General features: G+C 41.8%; 1 protein-coding gene across 3 annotated transcripts in view; it reads left to right on the forward strand.

Annotated features, from left to right (window-relative positions):
- Positions 1–22,204, forward strand: part of ME2 (malic enzyme 2) — a 123,408-nt gene that overhangs the window by 15,383 nt on the left and 85,821 nt on the right. For all 3 annotated transcript variants that reach the window (XM_069219360.1, XM_069219286.1, XM_069219309.1), the window contains exons 2-3: positions 8,921–9,042; positions 16,666–16,799. In XM_069219360.1, coding sequence (XP_069075461.1) covers positions 8,935–9,042; positions 16,666–16,799 — 242 coding nt within the window. In that variant the 5' untranslated portion in view covers positions 8,921–8,934. The remainder of the gene's footprint in view (positions 1–8,920; positions 9,043–16,665; positions 16,800–22,204) is intronic.

Raw genomic sequence — 22,204 nt, forward strand, 5'->3', positions numbered from 1 at the left:
ATGCTTTCCAATATCCATCCAAAGCCTTCCTAGGTTCTCTTGCAAATTTGCATTAAAATGGCCATATTAGGATCTCCTCAGGGGCGTTTGCCATCACACTTGGTTTGGGGCACTCTTCCCTTAGGCAATTATGGACAACCTTTTCAAATCCCTCATTTGTTTTTATTCAGCTTTGGGGTCGATTCCAACGACTGTGGGTGGGCTGTGTCATCCAGATCAGGTTCCATTCGATGATCGTAAGTGAACTATGTTGCTCAGATCAAATGTGAGGACAGAGGTGTGGGTATTATTCAGTATCTGTTTCACTCCCTCTGTCCGGGGATTTGTCACCCGTGGAGTCCGGATGGAGGCTGGGCACAATGTACAGTTTGTCCATCACTTCAGTATGTGCCCATTTAACGGCCTTGCCACCTGCACTAGCCTGTTCTTGATCTGAGGTAATCCTTGTCCGTCTAGAAGATGGCCCTGGTTTTTCTTCACTGTGGCATTGCTCGAGGTGCTTGAACTAGGCAGAAATAGGTCAAAGAGCCATAGCCACGGCCCTATCCACTGACTGTTGGACTGATTGGCCCACTGCCTCAATGAAATTCTCAAAATAGATACTATTGCAAACATTAACAACTACATTATTTATGTGGCAAAACTCAACTAAATGGATTGAAATTGGGTACAATTAACTAGTTTTTAGAGATTCTGTCCCCAAGGCAAGAGTTATTGCAGTTTCGGCATGAAACCTCTGTTCAAAGAACATAGTTGCTGAGTGTATGCTCGCGTCAGCAGGGAAGACGGCTGCCAAAGAAATAAGACTACGAGTAGCAGGATTGCCTGTACGAGTGTGGTCCTGCTCCACCCTCCCTCTACATGAGACAGATTGACGTGTAGTCCTTAGGGACTGAAAATAAAAGGAATCTGCTAACAATACCAATATTATTAATGCACTTACGGCATGTCACCACGAACAGTGTACCTGGGGTAGTGTGCTCCTATTGCTGACACAAAGTATGTGCATGAGAGCGCGCTAGCACATACAGCTATGAGAAAAACAGCATGAAACCTCCAATAACTTAAGCAACAGTTTGCTAAACAATTTTAAATTGAATCAAACACGATCTGAAGGGTTATGGATGAGGATTGGCGAGTCATTATGATGTAATATGGTTAATGGGAAGTGTAGTTTGTACTTTATTATATTTTTACTGGCTGCTGTGAAAATTAGTAAAAGAAAGAGAAGAGAAGATATTTGGAACCTTTGGTTCTGACATAGAATTAAGTTCCCGGGCACTACCCAAATGGTTATCCTGTCAGAGGAACTGAACAACTACCCACAGCCTTTGTCTCAGCTCTGGGAGCAAGTTTATACCTCATCACAGAGATATTCACCTCCTGGGTGGCAGTTAGTATCTCATGCAAATGGGCTTCTAGGGACTTTTAGGCAGGCAAAGGGTGATACTTTTTTAAATGTACCAAAAATAGAATATTTAGAACAAATCCTACTTCACCAATGATTTTGACTGGTTATAAATATTTTAAGAAGTCCAAGAATTAACTTTTTATCTGGTTCCTGGGTGGAAATTACATTATTTAAATTACATATTAACTTTAATTGGTTTCCTATGTAACCACTAACCCTGCTCCAGAGAAAATAGCTTTTGGAGTCTTGTCACTGTAAGCACATATTTTACATTAAGGTTTTAAATGTCATATTTTTTAAGTAGCACACACCCTGCCTTATTGGGTGTTTAGACTTACCTGGGGGTGACTTATTAATATTTAAAATGAGGGGTAGGCTTGTCAAAAAGGGCGATTTTGGCAAGTTGGATTTGCATTTTAAGCCTTCACAGCCACATTAATGGGGACGGACCTAAAGTCAAGTTTTGCACTGTCACTCTAGTGGTGGCACAATGTGTGCTGCAGTCCACTAGTGACATTTTACTTACAGGCCCTGTACACTTGGTGCTATATACTAGGGACGTATAGCCAAGTTAAATATTCCAATTAGGAGGATAGCCACTTTAAACATGTTTGTAGAGGTCAGAGCCCATGCACTGAGGCCTGGCTAGCAATGACCCAGTGCACAGAGTCTAACAATCAGCAGCATCAGTCTAAAACAAGAATTTGCAATGCAATGGGTCTCGCATTTGCTCAAGTTAAAGCTGTTAGCGCTGTAAACTCCTAACCGGACTTTTCTTGCAACATTAGCTGAAAATGAAAAGTAAAATAGTTTCACATAAGCGAGCCAACGGCTGCCATGAGCATAAAGGAGACACAGAAAAGGGACCAGAAGTTCGCTTGCAGTCAAACGTATCAGCAAAAGTGCAATTATCTATGTAAGTGGCAAAATTGCAACTATACATGTAACAGAGTGGATGTCATGCAAAGCGCTAGACTACTGCCCAGCGAGATTGCGCTGGTAGGAAAGCAAAGTAAAAAGTAGTCTAGAAGACATGCAGAAAACATGGAGCCTCGTATGTTTTGAGTAGTTTACCGGTTCTTTAGAGGAGGGCTAAACACCGTATACATGCCTTTCACTAAACTAATTTTAAAAGGCAAGCCCATGAGCCAACCAAACTGATGGGTGTGACATGGGCGGGTTTAAAAGCCCACAGAGAGATTACAACAAGGGCCAGAGCACTTGCGCGCTCAACCCTAAAAATGGGATGACAATGCAAAAATCACCCCACAGATAGGCAGATGAGAATCAAGGGAAGTGGAAAGGAAATGGGAGTGGAAATGGTTTTCGAGCAGTGTTTGATGGAAAGGGGACAACAATGATCATGGTAAAATTAGGGTCTAGAGAGAGCAAGTTCAGTAATACAGTCTTGACCTAGCTGCCAAGGCTATGTTGTGGACAATGACATGCACATGGGGAGAGTAATTGAGGTGGATGAGCTTTGATAAGCTGTAGTTATTACCTTTGAGTCCAAAAAGTGTCTTTTCTCTGTGAACAGAGTTTGGCAAACATTGACTTTGGGCATTGAACATGGTGGGTCTATATAAAGAATTTGTATAACCAAGCAATAGAAAAAAATAAAGCTACAGCTGAAGATTCAACGTGTCAGCTGTGGATTTTGGTTAACACTCCGATGTGTAAAGCCATTCAAGAGCAACCCAAGGGCCGATGCGAAACAGCAAGGATTGCTTGAGTGAATAATGTAGATTAGGGAGTGAAAAAGAGGGGAGTTTAAATTATTTAGGGGAAAATCTGATACAGGTGAAAGGAATAGGTGGCTGATTGGAGTGCATGACAAGTGCAGCTGGTAACATGGGAGGGAAGGTAGAAAGGGAGAAATGAGGAGAGGGGTGAATTGTACTAGTGTGTGAGCAGGCCTCGAAAAATCAGAACATTTTTACTAGACCTGCAGGTCGAGTAGCATGGATCTTCTACTCGACCTAACTGTAATGTACATGGCAGGTCTCAAATTGTGTGATCCTAGGCAAATATTATATTTTACAGTCACCTTTTTCTTCATTCTCACATATAAGTGCACCTTCAAATATGTGAGTTCAACATTTCTGCTAAAAAATATCCTCTTTTGTTTGATTAAATACACTAATCATTTGCTCCATGTAGAGTAAATCTAGCCAACACATAGGGTACACATGATCCATGCATGACTTGCCTCTTAGTTTACTAATAGCTTTGCCAACAGGGCAGAAGTATTTCTTAGTTTATTTAAACATCCCCTTTTAATAAATATAGTACTAAAGCATGATGTGGTAGTGCACTGTCATTTACAGACAGTACATTTTCAAGAAATGTCCAAAAACCTTTCCACTAACTTGCAACTTTACTGATAAAAGTATATAGTGTATTAACAAACATTTGTGAAAATTGGGTTTCAGAAAACATTTATCATTTGCACATCACTAAGTAAAGTGTTCTGACTTTTTTAATCCTATTAAAATATTTTTTTTCATCACACAGAAGGAAAACAAATGGTCTTTCACAGCTACTGAAACATATTTTGAAATGTTTGTAAAGTTTACTTAGTTATATAAATGTTATGTGTTAGGTCAGACAGTTCAACTTTCAAAATCCTGGAACTCTGCATGTCACAAGGAAAGGTATTTGCATTGCAAGAAGACAAACTGGCTTTTGACCTTTGTCTCTGAACACAGAGCAAATGCAACAAGAATAAGATTTAAAGGCATCTTAATTACTGATTCAGTTTCTGACTGAACTGAATACCTGTTCTTTGTCCACTCACCAGACAGGGCGAGTAGAATCTAAAAATAGCGCAACCTCATAAAGTAAAACTCGCCATAGCGAGCGAGTGGTCGGGGTAGATTTTCGAGCCCTGAGTGAGGGTTATTTGAAATTAAAAAGGAGAGGGAGTCGTTATCATGGGAAAAGGCTTGTGGCGGATGCAGACGATACTCTCATTTAGATTTTCATGCAGAAGTTAGAAAAGTCACTTTTAGTAAGGGAAATATCTGATTGATGCATATATGTAGGAACCACATAGCTTTGAGGGCGCTGAATGTTTCCAGTGAGCAGAACACAACAGCATACAGTGGCGCCAGTCATTTGTGCAACTAGTACCAGAACTTCTGACAATGCAAAGATATTGATATTCTGGCACAAAAAGAATTCATTAAGGCCTTGCCTATCCAGAGTGGGCGGCTGGGACACATCCTTCATTTGTCAGTGGTGGCGTAACAAATCTTGAGGGAGCCCCCCTGTAAAGTACAAGGAGGGCCTCCCCAACCCAGTCGAGATCTGTTAGCCAGGGCCCCACCACCCCTGCACAGTTTATTGTGCTGGTGGGGCCCCAACACACACACACACACACACACCCCCACACCAACACCCACACCCACACCCAAGTCAGAGTGACTCGTAATGAGCCACGCAAGATTATGCTGCTCAAAATGGACAAGATTGAATCGGAGACCAGGAAGAGGACAAAAAATTTTAAGTCCTTTTTATAGTGGGTTCACTCCTGCACTCTGCTGGTCATCACCGTGATCCAGGTGATTAGATGTTCTCTTGAAGTTGTTAAGTCTCCACGTTACAGGGCCAGCCAATAGAGGATTTGTGCATTTAGGTGGTACCAGAGTACCTAGTACCAGAGGAGTGCTGGATTACTGCAGACAACATCTACTTGTCCTAGTAGACTGTCTTAGTCCTCCACTGTCTTCTTGTAAAGATAGGAGTACAAAGGTATGTATTCCTAAGCATGTTGGCAGAGGGCAGTACCATTAGGCACTGTCAAGGCACTGAGAATTGAGGATGATGAAGCCACTGCCTTGGGCCTACTGCCCATTTTTATTTCCTGTGTTCTGTTTATAGGAGAGCTAAGAATGCTTGAGCCAAATTTCAACCTCTGGCCCAAGTCTCCTCCGTTGGGACTAGTGTGCAATGCGGCAGCTAAACCTGATCCCATGCACTGCCCCTTTCCATTCCTAACAGTTTTTAGAAAGACGTAAACCATTTAACCTGACATTGGAAATTAAATATAGAACCATAGTCTGTAGTTGAACTTTCTTTGAATTTGTCCCAGTGATGGAGAGTAATCGTAGGGCGTACTCTGGAAATTCCTTGTGACCTCTTTGTTATACTAACCTACTTAATGGCCACCAATGTGAAGTTGCCCAAGCCCTCCCTCCAATATTTTATCAGAGGAAGGCAGTAATGATAGCATGAAGAGTGTGCTCCTGCTGCCTTTACAATGAACTTTGTACAACAGAAAATCACTTTAGATGCCTTTAGATGGCGTTTAGATATATCTTGTATGTATACAGGGACGAAGCTTCAGGGGTATGGCACTCCCTAATATTTGCATTCCTGGCTTGGTAGTTGGGTCTGGGGGACCTGAGTCAGGTCTGCTGTGTCTGTGTTGGTTTTTCTCCTGATCTGGTGAAAAAAAGCCTTTCATATTTAAAGGTGTTCTTTCGTCCTAATTTCACCTAGAGAAAAGGATTTAACTTGTTCATTTTTTAAACTATTAACCTAAAGAAATAGTGACTTATTTATAAAAGAAGATTAGTACATATATTCCCTTAAAAATAATGCTATGAATGAGTGCATACTTCCTACTTGTTGAACTTCACAAACATTGGCAGTAGTAGGCTTGGAAAGCTGTGTCAGTCTCAGGCTTCCGGATGTTAGGCACACTACTGGCAGTGTCCTGACATTTTGGTCATGTGACTTTTTTTTAACATTGCTATTGCCATTATGTAGATTGTACACGCAGAATATTTACTCACAGGGAAAGGCTGCTATGCAGATTCACTTTTTTTCTTTGAAGAGGAAAATATTTTTCTCTCCATGGAGAACTCCCTACCCCTGCCTTCACACAAATTGTGATGGTTTCCAGTTTTCTTCCCACCCTGGAAGGGGAGTTACACTTTGTCTGACATTTTTCAAGTAGAGAAAGGCCTAGAGAGTAGCTTGTGAATGCCCACCAGCTCACAAGCTGTTCATGGTTAATTCACCCACTCCTTGCATTAACCCTCCTTGCATGGGGTTTACTACCAAATAATCATACCAAGTTGTGACATACAAATATGCAGTACTAAATGCTATGTATCAGTTGTTTGATATTTGGCAGGCAAAAATTGAGTCATTTTGAACCACAAATTGGCTTTACAAACAGGGTCAACAATTTCAGTACAATATGGGATGGAGGACACAATGTGAATAACAACTTTCTTCTTTATCATTTTTATTTTTGGGAAAGTTGGTGCGGTGTGACATTGAACATCGGGACAAAGCAACACAGAAACTCTCCGGGGGCTGTTTGACATAAAGTGCTCTAGGGGAGCAAGGAGCGAGTATGCCCGCTTTCTCTGCCTCTGGGCGCTTTGGCATTGCAGATGGGACAACAGAAGTGTGCTTGCCCTCCTCTGTAATACAGATTGCTTTGGTGCTAAATGTGTTCCAACACAATCCTAAGGGGGCAATTGCTAATTTCTTGGGGGCATGGGCGTGACTCCTTGCAAATGAGAGAAACTCTGTCTCGGTGCCTGAGCTGTACTGTATTATAGATGGAGCAGAGAGGAAAACGGCCATCAGTAGGCTCACTGGCTGCGGTTCACAAAGAATTGACCCAAAGTCAGTGACCTCTCTAAGGGTGCCCCTGAAAGAGGGTAAAAAAGGCCTCAGTGACCACCCTGCTATTACAATCATTCACAACCCTAGCCTGCAGGGGGATGCCTGTACCACTTTGTAATGCAGGTCAAGTTGCCACCTGCACACTAAAAACCACAAGTGCCTGCTTCACACAGCTGGTCTGCCTTTCACTAATGTGCTGCCCCCATGGCATGGGCACATTTGTGGCTGCCCTAGGGTTTGTAAGTGGGCACCCTGTCTTTGTTTGCTTTTGGCTCACCTAGTTAAAGGTGCGTCACGGCACAGACAGGGACAGCGCACCCCATGTATAATACAGTCCTTGTTAACTTTATCCTTCATATTGCAGAACTAGACTGGGAACTAAAATCAGCCCCTTTAAACCTTTTAATCACAGCTTCCTCTTGCACTAAGTGAGATTAGCAAGAGTCTGACTCTCTCCAGGTAGGTTTGAGTGAGCAGACCAACGAAATCTGCAACAAATTTTGAGCTTGACAATTCATTTGACAGCACACATTTCCCAAACATTGTTATTGGCTAAAATCTAGGAGCCCAAGTAAAACACTCCGAAAACTTCAGCCACATGTTCCTATGCTTTTGAGGGTGCAGTTTCTCCTGGTTCTGACCCCTCCACCATGCTCTCCAGTACTTTGTTAGCTGGTAAAGTTCACACCCCTTCAGTCTCACTGATATGCCACTGCATGTACGGAGCAAACTGACTTATTTCACCTTTATATCAAGGTCTCCCGTGGTGGGGAGGGGCTACTTGAGTATTTCTAATGTCATGTTTGAAAAATATTGCGTTTTATAAATGTCACCCAAGGAAGGAGTTTAATCTAATGCTCTGAATAGAAGCACATATTGTAAAGAAGCATAGCTTTATCATATTTTTACATCACCCTTGTTGCTTGATTAAGATGCAAATCTGCCGGGGGGTCACCTTGTGAGTTTGCTGATATGCCCTCTTTACTAGTTACTAGCCTGCAGAGAGGTTTTTTGTCGCAATATTGAGTAATCAAATATCGTCCTGCCAAAAAATGTCTACAGTTTCAGCCAAAATATTATCGCATATGTAAGTGCAGATTTGCTGGTTTTAACTCCACATCTGCGTACCTGGGAGATGGTCCTGCAACTCATAAGGGGTGGTGGGACCCAGCTTTGTACATTTGCACACATGTATGATATGGGTCAAAAAGGACTCTATTGTAGCCTATAACAATGATGGCCCTTGTCTTGCTGCTAGTGGACAGATTACCCACATATAGGAGGGAGCTTGGACCTCGGAGTAAGTTAGGTTTTTTAAAATGTGGCGTGATTTATTTGTGCAAAGAGTAGGTTGGCATTGAATGATATCTTGATAGGCAAAAGGTCTTCTTGAATTGTGCCTGGTTCAATTTCTTCGAGGTGCTATGTTGGAGAAACCCAGAACGGACTGTGCATTTTGCTGTTACCAAGATCATCATACCCACATAGAACACCCTTAAAGAGGTGCTATCGAACATGTCATGCTTACAGTGTGGATAATAGTAATTATAGTACATTTTCCTGCTTAGTACTTGCACATTTTTGGGGATGTGTGGAAAATACTGTTCATATTCTTCACGGTTTTAATGTCATACAACAAAGCATTTTAATCCTGCAGGCCAAAATTCGAACGCCATCTGCTTAGCAATAATTTAACAAGTTTTTAAATATTTTTGCCTTAGAAGCAATAAAGACCTGTTGTGACATTCTCTCTGCCCACAGCATGTATGATGATACGCACCCCATCTGCATTTTTTTCTTTGTGCTGAAAAGAGATATTACTGTCAGATTTATTTTTTGAACATTAATGCTGTCTCTTTCCAGCCTTATACAGAAAAATGTTGTCACGACTGAGAGCCGTCGCTGCCCCTTGCGCATTGGCATGTCGCGGAGTACACACCAAAGAGAAGGGCAGGGCGCTGATGTTGAACCCAAGAACAAACAAGGTAAGCAGAAGGCCTGTTCTACTGGAGACTTGTAACAGAATTATTGTTTCTCTGTTAGCTCATAAAACCGGACTGAGCTCTAAGATATCTTCTTAGTTTACTGTTTACTAGTAAATAGCATGTGCGTAGCAACAATAATGCCCCACCAGGAACAACGTAACGTCCCTTCTCAACCTGCTAACCACTCACGCCTAAGGACACACTCAGTGATTAATATGTTTAAATCACACAAGTGCAGGGGTCTAAAGATTTTCTTAGAAGCTTATCACTGGTGTTGCGAATTCCAAGCGTACCTAGGGGCATATGTATCAAAACATTTTGCATTCGCAAACGGTGTGAATTGCTAAATTCAACAGTTTATGAATGCAAAATAGCCTTTCCAAACGTATGAAAGGCGCTGTCGGTCCCATTCTAGGGAATTGCAATTTTTTGCAATTTCCTAAAATTGCAACTCCACAATAGGGAATCGCAAATATGGACTTCCTATTTGCGATTCCCTACGCACATGTACCAAGCTTTTCCTAAATGCAAAATGAGCATTTAGGAAATGCTATTACCATCGACTTCAAGTTGATGGGTAACCATGTGCAATTTTAAAAAATGCATCACAATGCATTTATTAAAGTGCCATGTAGCGCACACATGCTCTTAGGGCATGTGTGCGCTATACGTGTGCACAATTTATTTTAGGGGTGCATCAAAGGGGGCCTTATGCCCCTAGGCACCGTTGGTTTTGCATTTCCTAATTTACGATGTCTTAAATAGGAAATCACAAATTGGGGAATGCAAAACCATTCGCTCCCAGAGGCCCATAGGAATAAATGTAGTGGTATTTCCTAATAGCGACTCCCTAATAGCGATTGCAACTCTGTGGGAATCGCTATTTTTTTACATACCATTTTGCATTTACGAAATAGCGATTACCTTAAAGTCACTATTTAGGGAATGCAAACTGGAGCTGTGATACATATGACCCCTAGTCGTGATTCATCTCATACCTCGGAGAAATCTTTGTCCCCACTTATGTCTACTGGGGATGTTGACAATTCTACGAAGTGTTCATCAAGCAGCCCCACAGCTGGATGTTTCATACCCTTTCTTGGAGCCCTGCACTAATACACGTAGTTGTTTCTGCAGTGTACCTTTTTAAGCTGCTTTTTGTGGCATATAAGCTAGTATTCATATTCTTGAACCCCATTGGCACGGGATTCCATTCCTTCCACCTCTGTACATGAGATCCCATGTTGACCTCTTTTGAATTGTCATTTGCTGCCTGAATGACCAAGATGGGCAAGATTCTCACCCTCCCGGGAGATCCTTGCCTGTTTCCTATATATCCTATGTATATAATAATGTGACGGTCGCGCCAATGCTTTATATTCTTCCTCCGGAAGAAAACTAGTTCGAGCTTCCTTTAGGTTTTATCTTGTTTGTTAAAATTTAGTCTTGTTATAGCACTGGCAGTGGCCCCTTTGGAATCATTATTCCTTTCCATCCAGTGGCTTCCCTCATCCTACTGCAGCGTGATTTCCCCCATGCATTTTACAGTTTCTCTACCCTCTTGTTTGTACAGCTTTTTCCATATCAGGCTCTGTCCCCTTTTGCTCCTCTGATACCACCTCATTGTCTTACCTAACTTGAGTTATACTTTGATCAGGGCTGGCGTTGGCGCTGGTGGGGCCCGGTGCAACCGTCTCTTATGGCACCCCATCCCCATTCACCTCCTTCCACACAAATTCCCTCACTACCACTCTCCAACAGTGCACCTCATCTCTCATAGCCTCTCTCTAGCATACTTTTCAATATTTTGATAGCACTTCTCATAGTTCACTCACACTCAGTTCTGTGATCTGCATGGTACAGATTCTTTGCAGCAGGTGCATTAATCCTCTGCGCTATCTTGATGAGTCAAAATCTGCGCTAGTTCATGATAAGTTAACACTGCCACTAGACGAAATTGGATCTCTCACCAGTAGGAACTTTGATCACCAGGGTTATCTTGACATTTTGATTGTTGTCTGAAAACTGCTGGACGCACAAGGAAGTTCACAAGCTTTTAAACCAAGGGAGTAGTTATAAGATTAAAATTCCCCTCACTCTGAACTTAAGCTCTTCAGGCAGCAAGCAAGCAAAGCAAATCATTGTGACCCTCCCCAGAAGAACTCTTGTCTCTTCCATCCAAGCATTTATCCTTTCATCCTGTCCTGCCACCCACTGATATCCACCATTTAGCCCTTACTTTGTCATCCATTCATTCTTTCATCCATCATTCAGTCTTTCAACATTCTGAACATTCATCGTCCATTCATATCCAAAACTATCCATCAAGCCTATCCATCACCCATCCTTTCGTTCATCCATCCCTCCATCCATCCTTTCAATCATCTATCCATCCTTTCGCCCATCCATCCATCCTTTCACTCACCCATCCATCCAACCCTTTACCTATCCATCCATTCTTTCAACCTTTCACTCACCAATCCTTCCATCCGTACATCCACATCCCTTTCACTCATCCACCCATTCTTTCACTCATCCGTCCTTACACCCATCCTTTCACTCATTCATCCACCCATGTACCCTTTCACTCAGACATCCATCCATTCATTGTTTCATTTACTCACCCCCACCTTCACATTAATTATGAGCCTATGCCGAGTTGCAGAAGAGGCTCATCAAAAAGTTCACCCCCATTGTAGCTGGTAATGCCGGAGAGGGGTACTTAGCGCCCCTGTCCAACCTATCCATCTATCCGTTTATCCATTCTTTCACTTATCCTTCACTCCATCCTTTGAGCCTTCTTCCCTTTCGCTCATGCAACCATTCACCCTTCATGCCATCCATCCAATCTCGCTTTCACTCATCAATCTATCCACCCATTCACTCATCCGTCCACCCGCTCTCAGCTATCCACGCTCCTGCCCGTACTCCCTTCCACCCACCCATCCATGCATTCACCTCCTTGAACTCATCCATCTGCCATTTCATTCATCCATCCATCCATCCTTTCACTCAGCCACCCTTCCCTCTGCCCTTTCACTCAGCCAACCATCCACCCTTCTACTCAGCCATCATTCCGTACACTCATCCATCCACTAGTTCATTCATCCATACATACATCCGTCCACCCATTCTTTTACTCATCCTTGCTTAGATCCATCCTTTCTCTCCTTTATCTACACCCTCTCCTTCCGCCCTTTCAACTATTCATCCACCCTTTAACTCAACTATCTATCCACCCTTTAACTCACCTATCCATCCACCCGTCAACTCACCCATACAGCCACCCTTTCACTTATTCATCTAGCTGTCTCTCCATTCACCCTTTCACTCACCCTTTTTTCCACCCTTTTTTTTTTTGCACACCAACCCATCCTTCCTTTCACTCAAACTCTACCCCCGCTGGGAGAAAGAAATAAAGAATTAACATTTAACTACATCTGTCCGTGACATCCTGTTCTATTGATAGATATTGTGTTTTTCTGAGCACTGGTTTATTGGAAGATAATAGACTTTACTTTTGTCTATAACTAACCAGACTGCCATTAAGTGTGCTTCTCCCTCATATGGTTATAAGGTGAGGGAGTTCTTTTGGCGTTTATCCCTGGGAGTAGAGCACCTTCTTACTGGAGCAATAACTCTTGGGCTGCTATTGTGAATTGTAATCGGCCTTGATACCTCTGCGGTACCGGTGCCTTGCAATAGTATTGTATAGTTTTGTTAGTAAACTTTGGAAATGTATCACTGCTTAGTGTTAGTGTCTGCTATCCTTACTGTTTTCAGTCTGTGCCTACGTGTCTGCTTTGATATATGCAGGTTTATTGCCCAAGCACATATTCTGGTACTTTCCTCTTTTACATTGTTTAGATGGTTTTACCCTCCTTATAGCACACGATTTTCCCATGTGAATTACAGTTTTGTTTCACTGCTGCTACGCCCATTATCAGGGTTTGGAGATGTTTCTTTTGTGATAATACTGATCTTCTTGGCCTTAACAGAAGATCCTAAGATACCTTCTGGACTCTGCAGGGCCCTATTATGATTACAGCTGTAGTTAAGAAGGGATTCTGTTTTAGTTACCATTTTATATTTGTTTATCAACACTGTAAGGACTGTAAACAACATTATATCTTTGAACGACATCTTTTTCTATTTTCTTTTACTCGGTTCCCTTTATTTTATCTTGGATGTAAATATCTTCTGTTTGTAACTGGTGCTGTTCCTTGTGATACTTTGTGTCATCTCCTACTATTGTGATTTGCTAAAATTGCTTTCATTTTCTTTCATCATCATGTATACAAAGAAGTTTTGTATCCTAGTGTGTGAATGAATGTAGCTGTAATGTGACATCAGCCATGTATAAAACCCACAAGTAAATCAGGAAGCAATTTCCATGCCATTCCATGCCATTATAATGTGTTTGTAAGTCCTATTGTTAGGGCATTAGAATGCCCTTGTTACTTAATATGCCAGGCGCATCATTGGGTGCCTTGTGGTCCAGTGGGCACTTGCTGCAGAATGATCCCCAGCTCAATATCTTATGCTTCCTTTTGGAAGGGGTGAGGTGGGAGAAAGAGAGAGGCAACTGTTTAAACTTGGCAACCTTTCAGTTTTTTGCTGCTGGACAAATATGTTGCTATCAATATTACTCCAGAGTCAACACCGTTGTGACTTGGTCACTCGCCACACTCCCCTATTCAGTCTAGTGATCTCTCCACTTCATCTTTCATTCAGAAGCAATCCTACTACTCTATGAAAATGATGTGAAACGGTTAATTAAAAAAAACATGGTTGTCACAATCGTGTGGTTGCTGTATTTAGGTGGCGGTATGTTTTCTCCTTTTTTGTGTTCTTCTAAATTTTGTAGCATTCTATTGCAATAAAAATATAAACACAATTTAGCCATTGCATCAGTTTGGCAAGGACAGACACATTTGTTTTGGCAGTGCTTGTTGTGAGAGGGTTCTCATCTTATAGTCCGTGATGAGGACGCATGGAAGTACAGATTGGAGGTGAACGAGGACCTGCTGGAAGACTGAAGATACGGAGACAGCAGTTATCTGGGTGCAGTTGACCGGCTGAATGTTATGAATGTTTTCCACCAAGATCTGGCTTTAGTCAGGTCACTGGCGTTTAGACGGAGGCATGGTTAACACAACCAGGTTGATAATTTGTGAATATGTTACACTCTTATGTAGTTGTAATCAGTGACGTCAGACATGCATAATATAAAGCTGCAGGCAGTAAGAAGTATAAATGGCTGACATTCACATATTTGCATTGTATGTGGGGTATTCAAGATCAATATCACCCTTTGCCTTCTAAGGCACTTTTACAATCTTGAATTGAGTCAGTTGTTCTGATAGTTGGAGGAAATGGTTTCCTCTGATGGAGACCAATAAAATAGGAGACTTGAATGTAAGAGAAATACAGAGCAGCCTGGTGAAACCACAACATTCTGGTTGGCAAACTACAGATAGTAGGTTGGGTTAGAGTGCGTGGATGGCAAGGAAAGACAAGCCGCGGAGAGCTCTCAAAACAAATCGTAATGACTCATTAAGGGCATTGTTTTTGCCAGCCTGGGAGAGATTGTAAAATCTCTGAAAGCAAATTTTAGGCCCTTTCCCAGCGGGGTAAAGGACTACAGAGGGAAGGCTATTAACAGCCTATTGTAGTAATTCACTTTAAGGAATAGAAGGAGCTTTAACTGAAGGGGACAGGATCAAGAGGACATATATTGCATATTTCTAAATCCTAATGCCAAGCTTCATTGGCAGTAGTAGTATGCTTAGTTGAACTTGTGCAATTTTAGCTTAAGTGATAATAGCGGCTTCCGGTGGCAGATAGTAGTGAGACAAACAGAGATGCAGGTCTCGAGTAAGGATGAAAAATGGTGAAAGGAGAAAGTTGTGCTTGTCACTGGTATATAGAGTTGGTAGATGAATCCAAAAGAAGAAACCATGTCAACAAGGCTGGTGGTATGTATGGAAAATAGTGTACCCAGTACTAGTTGGAGACTCCAACTAGTAAGTTGGTGAGTGAGAGTAACTTGATGTCCATGCTGAATGAGACCTGCAGTTAGAGATAAGGGTAAAGAATTTCATGGCTCAGCTGTGGATACCTTGAGAGCTGAAGAACATTAGGAGTGTCTGGTTGTCACCTTTGTAAAACATGGACTGTCGTCCATTACAGATATAGCTAATATTGACACAGCGCAAATTGAAGGAGCAAAACAAATGCTGTTGGGAATACGTCAACACACCACTGAAATACACTAACCTCCTACGTGATGTGGACTTGATGGTGGCACACAGAAATGTAGCCAAATTATGAGGCAGCTCTAAAGTCCCAGCAGTAACAGACTGCCAGTCAGGTATGTATTGGAAAATGATCATAGGAAAATATATACATGAAGATGGGGGATGTCCCCAAAAATATAAGAAAATATGGAGGCCTTGAAGAAAACATCAAGGGACACTGTAAAACAAGAAACCTTCTAGAAGTAGGCATCAAACTAAGAGCGCTATGTAAAGAAAATCATTGGAATGATTGTGATTGTTGGTGAAAAAACAAACAACAAAAAAACAAGACATTTGTGTTCAAAAGCCTCAAAACTCGTATGTCATTTACGTCACAGTTTAAATGCTAAGTATTGTGCCGATTGGTTGTTTGGACCAAAAACAATAAAAGATTTGTTTTAAAAACAATAAATAAGAGTAATGATAGAAGCCGGATGATTTTGATGAGCTGAGGTGGTGAAGCTGATTACACATTTGAGAATTTTGAGGCGCAGAGCCCTCATTGGAGGAGGTGGGACAGGCATATGTACTGCAGATTTGAGTATTCTCGGGTATGTGCGAGATCAGAAGGAGCGATTCAGAATTGAGCTATGGTAAAGGAGAACCTTAGAAGAGTGAGATGATTAATGATTCATGAGCTAAACAGAATAAAAGAAGCATGTGCAAGCTAGCATTTTTGCTTTATTGAATATGCTCTGCTAGTGATGGGGTGTTGTATTCCAACAGCAGAGGAGGAGGAGTCTGAGGGGTAGATGTGGTGTAGATGGGCGATTGTAGACAGGGTGTTTGGATGGTGATAATTTTAGGCCAGAAGCATGATGCAGAGTCATTTGTCAATAGCAAATATTGTGTGATAGGTGTATGTGTTGAAGAGAGTAGACGCTTGGTGATACATGCAGGTAATTGAAGGAGGGGTTAACGTGAGCAGCAGATGCTTTAGAAGTACCTTCTAACTAAACTCTGTTAAATTATTGTCATATGGCATATGTTAAGAGGTTTGAGGCACCTTTTGGCAAAGTTCACTTTTCATCTTTTGCGCAGATAAGATGGCGTTGATTAGGATAGGGTAGACTACATAGCCCTTGACTGCAGTTTCAGAACCGTGCCTGGAAAAAAAACTGTGCGCACCTTCAATAAGACATTGACAAGAAGTGGCCAACTTGGCAGTTCATAGTCACTAAATTCTAGCTCTGCAGTTTTTCTTCAATAGTGGGCAGAAATCACTGCATGGCTGTGACCACAGCAAGATTTGTTATTGCTCAGGTAGTTTCTGAAAATATACACTTTTTTCACTTTAATCAGTGCCTTTTGTTTCCATTGCCAGGGCATGGCATTTACTTTGCAGGAGCGACAGATCCTTGGACTTCAGGGTCTGCAGCCTCCAAAAATAGAAACACAAGACATTCAAGCTCTGCGGTTCCATAAGAATTTGGAGAAGATGGATGACCCTTTGGAAAAGTATGTAGAAATAGCATATATATGGAGCATGTTTAAAAATGAATGTTATGAAAGGTATTAACCTAGTTTTAGGGGCACATTTATTTTGTTAATGGGATACAGTGAAGTGTGCTCTCATCCCATTATGTTTTTTGAACATGTTACTGCCATATAGTAGTTCTCTTTCAGTATCCAAAAACAGATAATATTTTGTATGCACACTGTCACTCTAGCTGTACCAACTTGACAGTGGCTCATCAAAACAATCATAATTGTAAAATTCAGAAGGGTGATGGATGATCAAGAAAATAGCTGCTGTTGCTGTCCAGCAATTTTTCTGTTTATGATATTCTCAAAATGGACCCTAGAAACAGCAGGCTGACATCAACATACAACTCTTTTTGCCACTGTTTAGATGGTGTTTAATGTGAACTTGTGAACTCATTCACCTACCAAGTGGAACTAAAATATAGTATGGTTTAGTGCATCTTTGACAACAGCAAATCCTACTTGAGATGCATTCTGACCTTATGATAGGCAAAATTAGTGATAAACACCATTCAGTCTGTCCTGAGGTCATTTTGCACAGGGCTACATTCATAAGTAGGTGAGCACACAGTATTAGTGCAATTGGATTTGTTTATATCCTTCTTTATTGGAAATGTCCAACAAAACACTAACTGGGCTGTACCCCTGAATACAGAACAGCATCGCCCGATGCACCAGTATACTCACCAGCACAATCAACAAAATAATATTGTAATAATAACAAGAAAGTGACAATCGGTGCAGTAGTTTTTTTTCAACCAGTGAAGTGCATGCCAACTGTGGCATATGAGGGAAACAAAAAGGTGATGGGTGGAAACGTTGAACTATTCTTAGCTACTGATAATTACTTTGGGCTGCATTCCAGTCCTTCGTTTTGCACCAGATAAGAATGACCCTCATTCAGATCAGGCATGGTCCGTGTCCATCACCAACAGTCCAGCCCAAACTGCCAGATCAGGTCCCCTCTGAATGGGAAACAGGCAACAATCAGACCATAAAGGCTTTGGCCTGATTGGGCCTTAACCGTGAGGTTCTGCTTGGTATCTATGGCACAGTGATTGTGCAACCCATGTCTCAGCATATTGGTCAAACGTTGGTTGACATACCGAAGAACATAAAAAGGTGATAGATGGAATGTTTGAATTAATCTCAGCCTCTGGTAATTATTTTGGGCCACATTCAGACCTTTGGATTTTGCCCACTGTGACACTCCGTACAAGAATCACTCACACGCAAGTCAGGCGTGTGCCTGCTCCATGTTGGCAAATAGGCTACTTTTCATAAATAGTTACCATCATGAAGAGCGACCAGTGATCATTCCTCCCTTTTGTTTCGCTTAGTAAGTGACATCCCCCTTCTCATAATGCAAAAGGGGATCCTATAACAGTCTGTGGCAAACACAGCAGCAAATAAAGCATAGCTAGGGAGATGGAATCAAAAGCCCCATGAATTTAAGGTATATTCAAAACATTTGGTATTTCATTTAACAGGTGACAGATGTTGGATATTTGAAAAAGAGTTTTTCACAACATATATACATATACTGTATATATAATCTATAATTACCTGAATTTACTTACGTTGAACAGTAAAGTAGTTGTCCATATTCAAGCGGCTTTGTTTTCATAGGTTTATGTGAAAAACTTAATGTGGTAGAACAGCTTTTTGTCTGCTCAGAAGCATAGCTTTTCCAGTTATTGTTATCCAAAGGTTTGTATCGACAAGAAACTGTTTCTCTCCTGCCCAGCATTTCACTCTAGAAAGGCCTTTATGCAAAGAGATGCTGACATAGACACCATGAAATCTGCATATTTTCAATATTAACTCATTTTGTTGATGTGATCCGGAAAGCTGTTCCTTCATATCAAGCAGCAAGTAAACAACTCAACAATGCAACTTTTGATAAGCGACAATTCCAAACCCTCTCTTTATAGTCTGTTGGTCTCAAGAGAAGTGTCACTTGAAAAAAAACAAGTTTATGCCATGGTCAATTCTACCTCTGTGCCTCCTTTTGGTAAGGACTTCTGGGCTTAAAGGCAATAATTAAGTTGCTCAAATGAGGAAAGTCTCATTCTTCTAGATCTGACATAGTGAACATTGTCCATGGGGCTTTCATTTTCCAAAAGGCAAGAGTCTGCCATCCCGACTCAAGCAAGTAAGCTCAGTCCCTCATCCAATGAGATATTGCATCAGTATTAGGCTGGTTTTGTGAACACAACATTACATATGATGAGGCATGCAGCATCAACTACACCAAACACTTCTTGCCAACCAACATTCATTGTGCCTTTTTGCTTGAAGGTCCGTAATCTCCTTCCTCCACTTCCTGAACAAAGACAGGATCCATAAGTGAAAAACCCAGGCATGCAATTTTAGCCCTAGGGATCTCCACTTTCAAAATTGCACCTTTCTGGATGCAGTCTAGTGAATTTAAGATGAAAGCAGTCAGGCTAATGATTTGTTTTAATACATACTACTTGTGGGGTAGGTTTTTGCTTTGCTTTTGGCATTGCTTTTTCCATTTTATTATTACAGTTTACGTACAAAGTTTTATCCAACACAGAACTTGATTGAGAACACTTGTTAAGTGATACTCACAAATGGAACCTCTAAAGGGGTTCTGGGCTATTTATTCCATCTATTCATTCCATACATGCTTTGATTGGGGGTGTTTGGAGAAAGGTTGCAAACTAAAAGGGCTGTTTTTCTAATTTGTAAGCCAAGAAGAGATTGGGAGACCTAAAGAAGCTCTTTCATCTCAGTAGTTGGCTGAATTGACCTTTGCACCATGGAACATACAATACAAAAATTACTCTATCAACCACACACCTATCATACAAACCTCTCTATTGGTAAAATATTCTGTATCCTACATTTGCTCCAAAATCAGCACTAAACTACTCACAGCTGCACCTCCATCATCCTGCGTCCTTTTAATTACTGACCTCACTCTGACCTGCTCTTATATTATACTGTCAATCACCTATGGATCTCATTTCCACACTCAAATGTGCTCATTCATCACACTCATCGTCTGATCCTTTTAGTCTTCCAACCTGTTGTTCAATTACGCACTCAAATTTGATACCTACCCTGCATAACTCAAATGTGCGGTGTTTTACTTTCCTAAAAAAACACTTCAAACTAATCCCTTGTCCCCATCTGACCACTGAACACTGTAACATCTTATTTTTAACCACTTTATCATTTATCTATACTACGCGCTCAATACCTTCCAATCTAGTTACTTGATTTCCATTCCACAGACCCTGCCCTTTCACACACAACTAACTTCAACACAGCCACCTTTCATCCACCCACTCCTCATTGATATCACTACTGGATGACTCCATCGTAAGCTCAGGCTTGTGCCATAAGCTTGTGTCCTTTCATTTTCTCTTTCTTCACCATCTCCCTTGGAGACATCATTACCGTATTTGTTTTTTCTTTCCATCTATATATAGATGGCACATATCTTTATTACATTTCCAGTTTTATCACCCCACCTTCAGGCACACATATCTAAATATCTTATACCATTAGGAACTGGTTGAGTTTACACCCTTTAGTCTTGTACTCATCCAAGACATGGGCCTATATTTCCCCGCTTGTTCTGCATCAATCTCAGCACCTAAGTCACCTGACTTTCTCCTCCAGCTAGAAACCTGGGTGTGAGAAACTGGGGCTGATTGCAGAGGCCCCCTAACTTTTTGCCCCCATTTTTCCACTTTATGCTGGTGTTTTCCTGACTCTGATGGTGCCCTGGGTACTGCTAACCAGTCCCAGGGCCTGTGCTCTGTGTAAAATGGATATGCAAATTAGGCTAATTATAATTGGGTAAGTTAACCTACCTATAAGTCCCTAGTATATGGTAGGGCATGTAGGTTTAGGGACCACAGCATAGGTGGTGCACACCTAGGTGCATTGCTGAGGTGCCCAGTGTCATTTTAACAGCAAGCCTGCCTTGCTGGCTGCTTTTAAATTAAAGTTATATGCAAATTCGACTTTGGAATTAAAGGTACTTCCAAAGTCTTAAACTACCTTATTTTTACATATAAGTCACCCCTAAGGTGTGCCCTATGTGCCCCTAGGGCAGGGTGCCATGTAACTATAAGCAGGGATTTTATAAAAATAGATTTATAAGCCCTGGTGAGGTAAAAACAGCCAAATTCGTTTTTCCCTCATTGAAGTAAATGGCCTTCATAGGCTAGAATGGGCAGACTTTATTTTAAATTTTAAAGTCTCCTTAAATGTTACATACCAAGAATTTGGTATCAAATTGATTGTTATAATAAATCCCACAACTTCCAGTTGTGGGATTTAATATAACTAGTGCAGGTAAAAAGTTTAGACTTTACCTAAAAAGTTGCCAATTTCAGCTCTGCATTGTTTTTGCTGCTGTGCTCTGATTGGCCAGCCTGCAGCAGCTTCTGCCAGGCTACTTTAATGAGGTGTGAAGTGGCCTGACTTCACACAAAGGAATGTGCTTGGGGGAGAGAATCTCCCCTCAGCAGATGGGGAAGCAGGAAGGGGGAGGGCTGCCAAACTGGTCTTCAAAGGCAGAGAAGGACATCTGGAGCACCCAGCAACACCCCCACATCCTGCAACCCCAGACAGCTAGGTGCCCCCTTGATTAGATTAGGAGAGGGCAGGAGAGGGGTGTGTTTATGATTTTTAGCCACACCAGTGGGTGGGCTCAGCCAGATCTCTACTCCAAAAATCAGATTCATCCATTTTGGATTTTTAGAGACTATTGCCTTCTGGGATGGATTTTTGCCACACTTCCCAGGAAGTGGTCATCACAGGGGGACGACCCTGTCCCTGATTGGAGGACCAGGGCCCCCCTGCTTTTCACCCAGGAGCAAGGATAAAACTGGCAGACCTGCACCCACGCCTCAGATCCCCACCAAATTTCAAGAAGAAAGAACTACAAGGAGAAGAAGGACTGCCCTGCTGGACCCCTGGCCTGCACCTGGACCCTGCACTCAGAAAGACTGCACCAGCTGCACACTTGGGCTTCACCACAAGAAGGACTTTGCCTGGCTTCCACTGGTTCAAGGAGGGACTCCCTGTTTGCTACAGGTGAAAAATTGCTAACCAGAGTCCCCTGCACCAACTCCTGAAAAAGTGACCAGCTGACCACTGCCCAGTGGCCAAAAAGGAGTTTGCGCCAGGTGCACTCTGGGAGTTGAAGTCCGCACTTCCCAAGGACCATCACAGAACTTCTGGACCCTTGGGGTGAGCTGTGGACCCCAAAAGAACCTTAAAAGAACATCTGGGTGAAGCCCCAGAAGTTTGGAAAAGATTGGAGAAATTTTAGAAAAAAGCTCCATAAAGTGACCGACTCGACGCGGAAATTCTAGCCGGCTTGCCTCAAC

The sequence above is a fragment of the Pleurodeles waltl genome, chromosome 1_1 (genome assembly GCF_031143425.1).
Source record: "Pleurodeles waltl isolate 20211129_DDA chromosome 1_1, aPleWal1.hap1.20221129, whole genome shotgun sequence".
NCBI lineage: Eukaryota > Metazoa > Chordata > Amphibia > Caudata > Salamandridae > Pleurodeles > Pleurodeles waltl.